The following is a 9,830-nucleotide window of genomic DNA, read 5'->3' on the forward strand; positions in this document are numbered from 1 at the left end:
AATGTCTCCAAACTTTTGATGATCCTCTAAGCATAATTGGCTCTTTTCATGTAAATATAAGTTGTAGAGGATGTTGAGAAGAGACATATGCAAAAATAAGCATTAAAAAATGTTGAGAATTATAGGAGTTATGATCCTTGGAGCTTTGACTTCAAAATGATGACTTTTTGGTCAAACCACTTGGAATAAGCTTGTGTACTTGGATTTTCCTTGCATTTAAAAGCACATGGGTCATCATATGAACTCAAATTAAGGTATCATTTATTGCCTCTTGATTAAATTTCTCAAAGCTTGAAGTTGCTTGTTGAAGAAGGCATGGAAATAAACACATGAACCTTTGACTTTCTTTGAGAAGTAAGCCACAAAACTTTGAGATGCTCTTGATTGAAAAGCCCTACCTTGCACAATAAGCTTAAGGTAAACAAGACATATTTTTGGTACTTTGATTAGTGGTTAGATAAGTATTAATCAAATAAACACAAAGGTAAAACAACAACAAAGAGGTGCTTGGTGATCCCTACAAGAAGCAAACCCAAAGATGGATAAAGGGAAGGACCAAGATGTGATCTTGTTTGTGTGCAAAAGATGAAAATGATATGTGAGATCTTAGGGTTAAAAATTAAGGTATGATAAATACCCCTATTTAAGTTTCTTCAATTTAGAGATATGAAGGTTGAAATCTTCGTCTTGACAAAATTGAAGAGACTTAAATATCAAAGACCCAATTTTTTGTCGTAAGATACCGCAAATGCTTATGATATAATATGAATGTAAACTAGGATCTCTGTCGGGAATAACAGCTTCCATAGGGTTCCGCATGGGAAAAAGAAAAGACTTCAGAATAATCGATGCAGAGTTAGAAAACAAACGAACTAAAGATCCAATGGGTAAGGCTTATCAAAGAAAGACCTCGTCGGGGAAAAGAAATCAGCAAAAGGGGAAAACTCCAACTCCAATAGGAGAGGAATATTACCTAACTATCAACCAAGTGATAGCTTAACAAAGGTAATAAGCTAAAACGAAATGATTACCAACTACCAACCAAGTGGTAACTTAAAAAAGGCAACCAACCGAAGGTAAGCTAAATATTAGCTACTATCATCCAAGTGCTAGCTTAAAAAAGTAATAAGCTAAAAATAGAATGATTACCAACTACCAGCTAAGTGGTAACTTAACAAAGGTAACCAGCCAAAGGTAAGAGGAACTATTACCTACTATCAGTTGGGTGATAGCTTAACAAATGTAATAAGATAAAACAAAATGATTATCAACTACCAGCTAAGTGGTAACTTAATAAAGGTAACCAACCAAAGGTAAGAGGAATATCACCTACTATCATCCAAGTGATAGCTTAACAAAAGGTAATAAACTCAAAAGTAATGATTACCAACTACTAGCCTAGTGGTAACTTAACAAAGGTAACCAACCAAATGTAAGAGGAACTATTGCCTACTATCAGCTAAGTGATAGCTTAACAAAGGTAATAAACCAAATGGGATCAAAGTTCAACCCAAGAATGAACTGGAGAGAAACGGTCAAAGAGGACTTCCACCATTGAAGAAATAAACTCAATCAGGGATTAATTCCATCCAGATAATGAACTGGAGAGGGAAACTAAAGCAAAAATCTTCCACGGGGATTAACCTCAGTGGGGAATTAGAAAGGATAAACTCTTTCTGATTAAGGTTGACACTCTATTGGAGAGAAGACGCACACACTCGGTGGGGAGAAAAGTTCTAGAGAGCGGGGGAAAGCATTGAGAAATTCAAAATATGAAAATAAACATCATGATATTATGCACATGCGTATGATTATGCTGACAAAAGAAGCACAAAAGGTGTGAAACTGATAACACAGTACAACCAAATACTCGGCTAATCTCAACAAGATGGAGATGTTGATAGAGATTCATTAGAGATTCTACCATTCTTGCAGTATGATGTTGGGGAGACTGCTATACATGCAACAAAAGAAAATTCCGACCTGGGGAAGTAACTGAATTTCATTCTTCAGGATCTTACCATCCTTGGGATTGCCATTAACATTCTTCTTTTGTATTCACAAGTCAAGGAAAATACATATCTTTTTTTTAAAATTTTCAAAAAATATGATAATTTAGATATTTTTTGTTTAAAAAATTATCATAAAAAATTAAATGAAATTTCATAAACTGAAACAAAATAAGAATAGCAAACAAATAGGAAAAATGCTCAAATTGTATTGATAGAATGGTAGTCCGCAAATGGCGTGACTCCATAGATCATTAAAAATTTGGAAAATGGTAAATACATGGAAATGGCTACATTGAAATACAATGACCATTATTCTCCCTAACAACTTTGAATTTCGCTATGCGCTGGACTTCGGTCGAGGATGACTGAATAGGAACCTGTGATAGGCATTATTGCTTCAAACGATCAAGTCTGACCTGATGCTGTTACTTGCCATAATCCATAACTTTTGTCTAGATTACCTTTTCGGGCTCAATCTACCGGGATAATCACTTTGTATTTATGTCTCTAATTTTTTCCTGGACCGCCCTTTCAGGTTTTCAATCCACCGAGACGCTCATTTTTGCCTAAGTCGTCCTTTCGGGTTTTCAACTTAGCGAGTTGCTCTTTTATTTTTCTAGGCGAAGTATTTCTTAACTGCATCAACATTCATAGGACGAGGGAGCTCCTCACCATCCATAGTTGTAAGAATCAATGCACCACCGGAGAAAGCTCTCTTAACAACATATTGACCTTTAAAATTAGGAGTCCACTTTCCCCTAGAATCAGTGTTGAAAGACAAGATCTTCTTGAGCACAAGGTCACCTCTTCTGAATACACGAGGTCGAACCTTCTTGTCAAATGCTTTCTTCATTCTCTTTTGATATAATTGGTCATGACACAAGGTCGTCATCCTTTTCTCTTCAATCAAATTCAATTGATCATATATGTTTTGACACCATTCAGCCTCAAACAAATTTGCTTCCATCAAGACTCGCATTTATGGGATCTCACCCTCTACAGAGAGCACTGTTTCCATGTCATACACAAGAGAGAAATGGGTTGCCCCTGTTGAAGTGCGGACAGATATACGGTATCCGTGGAAAGCGAAAATGAGCATCTAGTGTCAATCCTTATATGTCACAACCATCTTCTGGATAATCTTCTTAATGTTCTTATTCACAGCTTCAACAACCTCATTCATCTTGGGTCTGTAAGGAGAAGAGTTATGATGTTCAATCTTGAAATCGTCACAAAGCTCTTTCATCATCTTATTATTCAAGTTCGACTCATTATCAGTAATGATCTTACTGGGAACACCATATCGACCAACAATCTGATTCTTGATAGATCGGACCATAACCTGCTTGGTCACATTAGCAAAAGATGTTGCTTCAACCCATTTAGTGAAGTAATCAATGGCTACAGGATGAAACGATCTACATTCGAAGCTTTGGGTTCAATCATATCAATTCCCCACATGGAGAAAGACCATGGGGATGAAATACCATTGAGAAGCATTTGAGGCACATGAATCTTATTAGCATAAATTTGACATTTATGACACTTCTTCACATATTTACAACAATCGGGTTCCATTGTCAGTCAATAGTAACATGTCCTTAGCATCTTTTTAACCATTTTGTGTCTATTGACATGAGTGGCAAAAGATCCTTCATGAATTTCTTGCATTAACATGTCTTATTTGTGTCTATGCACGCATCTAAGTAAGACCATGCCAAAATTTCTCTTGTACAACACATCTTCATTCAGAAAGAAATTCTCAATCAGTCTTCTCAAAATCTTCTTATCTTTGCTGAATGCCCCAATCTTATCTTTGCTAAACACCACAAACAATATTCATAACAAAACACAATTTCTAAAGGTTGTTCACAACTATTCTAAATCGAACAAATACTCAAAACCAAGGCGTAACCCATTACAAATTCAGTCAAAAACACCCGATAAAAAAAGCTCAAGCATTTTATCACACTTAATCAATAACATCTCATAAATTAATTTTTATAAATAAATAAAATTACAATTAAAAAAAAAGTCATTGGACTATCGTGACCATTGGATTATTAACTGCATGACTGCATGCAACATACATCAAATCAAAATCCTTCAAAAGCAGGGAGTAACTCTAATGACCAATGTCTATATCCACTCATTTCACTCGTACTTTCACACACACACACACATATGCCAATAATAACGACAACACCCTCTGACAAAACTCATCTCAATACGCCAAACCAAAGCCAATTGCTTTTTCTTCTTTACTCACTTTTTTACTAATACAAAATTAATTGCATATTATCAGAAGCTGTATTATTGTTGTTGCATTTGGAGACAAAATAGCGATAAGCACCAACTTTTTTCTTCCTTGAACCAGAGTTATCAACTGTGAGTACTATTATGCCTCCTTCTTTTGATGTAAATGAACTCTCAATTACTTCCTCTGAAGCATCAACTTTCCTTGCCTTATCAACTGCTATTGTGTAGCTCCTTTCTGCATTTGGGACAAATTCAGCACTGTATTGTACTTCCCAGCCTCCAACTACAATCTCCCACTTGATTGTTGCACCACTCTATTCAACAAATACCAACTAATTAACAAAAATATAATTCACTAGCCATTATAGATTATGAAATACACATGAAACACGATCCTGACACGACAACACTTCTCAACAAAACGTATCCGTATCAGTGTGGGCACTGATACGGTCACACTTTGTTTAGAAGTGTCAGTGCTAGATAGCTCATAATTGTTACCTCGACTCCTTCTATTTGTATGTTCACTTTTTCTCCTCCTTTAACAGTGAACTCAGAAGCTGGTTTTGGGGGACCATTTTGAAAATCATTAGGTCGACTCAATCCTCCATATTGAACAGGAATATTCTCAGGCCTTATGAATCTGAACAAAAAAAGACAAACAAAATCAAATAAATTCAAGATTGAATCATGATAAAAGAGAACACAAATTGTCTAAAATTGCATATACTATTATTGATGTGTTAGAGACATACTTGTAGAGTGTTTCTGTTGCATTTCCTTCCTTAGAGATCACAAACTTGCTCTTAGTTCTTTGAGTCAGAAACGGACAGTAAATTGAATACAACATGCTAAAATACCATGGCACATTGATGAATATCTGAAACCAATAAATTGAACACAAAAAAAAGAACAATTCATATTTCATTTCATTCCAAATAAAAACAACAAAATCACATTAAAATCAATGTCAACAAACAAGGTACTACCTTATGAGCAACCATTTCAGGATAATTATCCTGGAACAGTGTGAGAATTTCATTGGAAACAGTCCTTAGCTCTTTCCTAGGCATATCCTTTAGATCAGTAACTTGAATCAAAGAGTTAACCCCACCAGGCTTAAAGTTCAAAAGCTTGATTCCTCTCTCAAGAACTTGAACCCTCCATCTCAAAAACCTCTTGAGCTTCTCTCCATCACCAAAAATCCTCTCATACAAATCCTTATCCTTAAACACAACATAATGATTGTAACACACAGGGTGTCCTTTTCTATCATAACCATGAGTGTAAGTAACAACACCTTCAAGCTCCTTGAATCCCAGTTCCTCATCCAGAATATTCTCAGCACCAAACTCTTTTCTCCATGCAAGACTTCTCACAAGCATGGTGTAAGCATCACTGACTCTAAAGTCTCTTGCTCTGAGAAACTTCAAGAGAACCACATCAGCAGAAGCAGCATCGTTGCCATTAAGTAAGGAAACACCCCACATGGAAGCATTGTTGTTGATTTCCTTTGAAGCTGAGAGCTTTTTCTTCAACTCTTGTAAAGCTTTCTTCTCCGAGGATTTGAGGTGGGAGACGAAATAGGTGTCTTCTTTGAAGGAAGAGGATGTGAAGTTTGCAGCTTCCATTAATGTTGTTACTATGGTTTTTTTGTGTGGTTTTGGAGAAGGTTGTTTTGGAGTTTCTAAGAAGGGTGTGCTACTAGTGATGATAGATGTAGAAGATGAAGAGTGGTCCATTGATGAAGAATGAGGGAATTGAGAGAGACCCAGATGGTTTTTCGCCATTGAAACGGAAAATGTTGGTTGTTGATAATCAGAGAAAGTTCGAAGCTTTTTAAGGCTTATATTATATTATAAATAATATATTCCAGTCAAAATTATAAATAAAAAATATTTTTTAGTTTATTGAATAATTATTATATTTAGGGACATATTCATTGAATGATTTATATATTTTGTCATAATTTTTATATATTAAAAATATTAATTTTATTTAAAATAATGATTGGATTGAAAAATGATTTGAAAAAGTTGGCGTGTTGATCTAATAGTACTGCTTTTTTATCACTTTTCTACTTGAAGTCAAATTGAAAGTGTGAAAGGAGTGAGAGAAAGTGATAGGATATGTTTATGCTATAGTACTGTTTAAGATTGGAAGCTGTTTAGGGACTGGGATGGGATCTATAACTGATAAAAAATAAACTGAGATCTAGTGGAAGGGACAAAAAGAAAGTACTATTTTAATTTCATTTTGAGTAAGGGTGTTCTAGGGGTTATTTTTTTAATCCAAACTAACTCAATTTATTTTTTAATGCAATTCAATTTAGTTTTGGTTGAAAGTTCCAAACATGCCTTCATTAAAATTAAGATGTATTTGACTAAAATATTATGTTTGACATTTCCAATATTGATTAAACTTAATAATTGAGTCAAATACATATATTTGATTTTAGTATTAAATTTGACATTTGAGTCAAATATATTTTGTATTTGATTCAATATTAAGTTTAACATTCAAATTAAATAATATTAAGTTTATATAATATGTGTGTAGTATTATAGATTGAGTGTCTAAATGACTCGACTGGATTTATTCGGATGCAATCGAGTTTATTCAAATTAATAATTTATTTAAAATACTAAGATTAAGTTGAAATAGTTGATGACATAGGTTATGTCGGCATGTGTCTTAAGGTAAGACGGTATTTTATTGAGATATGATAGAGAGCACGTTTATGATTAGTTGAGGATACTATTTAATATTTGGACGATTAAGTCATATTTTTAATCATTATTAAGAGGTCAAGCGAATCAGGGACAGTCACCTTAAATTGTCTCTAACGGGCCTTCATGTAAGATGAATTAGAGCGTCCATATAAGAGGAAGAACACTAGAAGAAAAATACACGTAATTCATAAGATAGTTCGAATGCGACTTTACTAGTTTTCACTAGTAAGATTTTCATTGGTGTATTTTTTTACAAGATATTTGATGTCCACTATGGGGCTCAGTAAAACTAAACATGTCGCACACACGCCTATTCCAAAAGTAGTATGATCCTGTCTTATGTTGACGAGAGTTGCCGCAAGTAGTAATAACAACAAGAGTTACCGAGGTATCAAATCAAAGATGTTAACTGCTATGGAAGAATTGTTTCGCTAGAGTGAAGACTTAAAGGAGAGTGTCCATGACTTACAACAATAACAATAATAACATGCATTGTTAGAATAAAATTGGTTTGTCACATATCCCTTAGGTTTTAATGATAACAAAGTATTTAAAGAACAATTAGGTATACTAATATTTGTTCAAGTGTGTAGAATCATAGACTAAAATTTCATGATGTTTACTGATAAATTTGGTAAACAAAACAAGTTTTTATTAATACTTAAGGGATCAAACTCGAAAATCTCCGGGAACATATTTGTGTGAATTTAAACCTTTGAACATCATGTTATGGTTGAAATAGAAACACAATGTGAAGATAATATGTAAAATTTTGACAAGACTTGGAATGTAAAAGATTTTGAAATAAAAATAATTGAAATCGAAATGAAAATTGGAGATAAAATAACGAGAATCGAAATGTAATTGAATGCCGAGAAAGACTTGAATATGAAAGTGCTTGAAATTTATAATATGGAATGCATACGTACATTTTCTTCACTCGTTTCTCAATTACACATATACTTTGAGTATGTAGAAATATGAGTACAATTGCGGACCCCTATTATGTAAATAGGCGTCCCCTTATATACTAATCTAAAATAACCACCTACAGACGATCGACTAAGCAAATCAAAACACGTTTTACTTCCATGCAGTTGTTATCTCCGACGAGCCCCCACGTGTCTTTGAGTAACCACTTGTTCTAATATAATTCCCGCTCTTTCAATTGGGTCAAATAACTAACTAGAACATTTGAAATTTCCACTAAGTCCACAGACTCTACCAATGCTCATCGATCTTTAGCTGATTCGACCAGACTTGCTAGATACATAATCTTTCGACATGTTCAAATCATATTAACTCAAATTTGATTTAATACATTTGATTTTTAGCTTTTATCATGGCACACTTATTCTCACTTGCGACTTATAATCAGGTAAAAAAATCCAAGGTAACAAATTGCCCCCCAAAATGCCATGTTTCAATTTGAATCAGGAAAAAAAACATGGCGTTTGTTATCGTATTTTTTTGACACTGCTTCCACTTCTTTGCTGACATCATTGTCACCATTACCCCTTTTTACGACACATTGTCATTTTCAACGAGATCTGTTCAGAATCTCATCATCACTCCTATAATTGCACAACGTCGAACCAAGATTCTCGAGTTAAACAAAGAAATTGATAACCTAAAAAAAGAGAAAGTTGAGTTAGCATGGGAGAAATCACTCCCCTCCAGAAAGATGATCGATGAAGAAGCCACTAGAGGCGTCGAACATGCTGAAGTTGCTATTAACTTTGGGATTGAAATTAACTCCATAGAAGAAATCCATGATTGACTGGTTATCAAACTCGACTTCTCCAAGACCAAACTTGAGGAATTCATATCAAAATTTACAGTTTAAATCGCATTTCTCTTATTTTCCTTGCTTTTTACATTTTGTAATGGCAATGTCATTTTGGCACCCTTTAATACCATTTTGGCGTTTTTGCTTTCCTACTACATATTATTATTTAGCAATTCAAAATTCTTGTAGCATAGGCTTATACCTCTTAAGGTATTTACCATTTACTCTTAAAATTCGTTTATCAACCGCCAATTCTTTAATTTCATAAGCATTATTCAAAAATGTTTGAATAACCTGAAATGGGTCTTCCCAATTAGGAGACCACTTGCCTAGAGTTATATCTCTTTGATCCATAAGCAATATAACCTTCCAAACATAGTCTTCAATCGAAAAGGCTTTCAGTTTTACTTTCTTATTATAAATGTTGGCTACTTGCTCCTTTTGTCTTATTTAGGCATCTAATGCTGCCAACCTTTCTTCATCTAAATCGACCATTTCATCCAACATTATGCTCCAATAATGACCAGATGGAATTTCTCCCTGCCTCTGAATTCGAACCGATTGTAAATAGATTTCGATCGACAAGACAACTTCATGTCCATAAGTCAATCGATATGGATCCGTGTTTGTTACCTCTTTGGGAGAGATTCGACATGCCCATAAGACTTGATCTAATATTTTATGTCAATTCTTTGGTTTATTCCTAACATGTTTCTTGATCAAACTAATGACAATCTTATTAGTTACATTGACCTGATCTATGCTTAAGCATAATAAGGTGTTGAAATTAATAACTTAATCCCCATTTCAGAGGCAAATTCATGCATCTTCCGACCAGTGAACACCGACCATTGATTTTTCGTAATGGAATCAAAAATTCCAAACCTATAGACAATATTTCTCTGGATAAATTCTATTATAGAATCTTAGTCACCATTGACTAAAGAAACTACTTCGATCCACTTTGTAAAATAATCAATTCTTACTCAAATATATTTCTGACCTTTAGAGGATGTTGGTCTAATTTCCCCAATCAAA

At 34.1% G+C, this 9,830-nt stretch overlaps 1 protein-coding gene across 1 annotated transcript; it reads right to left on the reverse strand.

Moving 5' to 3' along the window:
- Nucleotides 1-4,035: 4,035 nt before the first annotated feature.
- On the reverse strand, nucleotides 4,036-6,111 carry LOC127127387 (patellin-6). Its single transcript, XM_051056560.1, has 4 exons — nucleotides 5,261-6,111; nucleotides 5,027-5,151; nucleotides 4,773-4,914; nucleotides 4,036-4,585 (listed from the first exon to the last, which is right to left on the reverse strand). Exons 1-4 carry the CDS (start codon nucleotides 6,059-6,061, stop codon nucleotides 4,289-4,291), a joined length of 1,365 nt encoding a protein of 454 aa, XP_050912517.1. The 5' UTR covers nucleotides 6,062-6,111; the 3' UTR covers nucleotides 4,036-4,288.
- Between the last annotated feature and the right edge of the window lie 3,719 nt (nucleotides 6,112-9,830).

Source organism: Lathyrus oleraceus, chromosome 3 (genome assembly GCF_024323335.1).
Source record: "Lathyrus oleraceus cultivar Zhongwan6 chromosome 3, CAAS_Psat_ZW6_1.0, whole genome shotgun sequence".
Taxonomy (NCBI): Eukaryota; Viridiplantae; Streptophyta; class Magnoliopsida; order Fabales; family Fabaceae; genus Lathyrus; species Lathyrus oleraceus.

What these genes read in the sequence shown, in the direction of transcription:
- LOC127127387 (XM_051056560.1), bottom strand. Translation starts at nt 6,061, where the DNA reads ATGGCGAAAAACCATCTGGGTCTCTCTCAATTCCCTCATTCTTCATCA. An exon ending in CTGAAATGGTTGCTCATAAG is followed by an intron (nt 5,152 to 5,260) that starts GTAGTACCTTGT and finishes TATTGGTTTCAG; the next exon opens with ATATTCATCAATGTGCCATG. An exon ending in TACAAATAGAAGGAGTCGAG is followed by an intron (nt 4,586 to 4,772) that starts GTAACAATTATG and finishes TTTGTTGAATAG; the next exon opens with AGTGGTGCAACAATCAAGTG.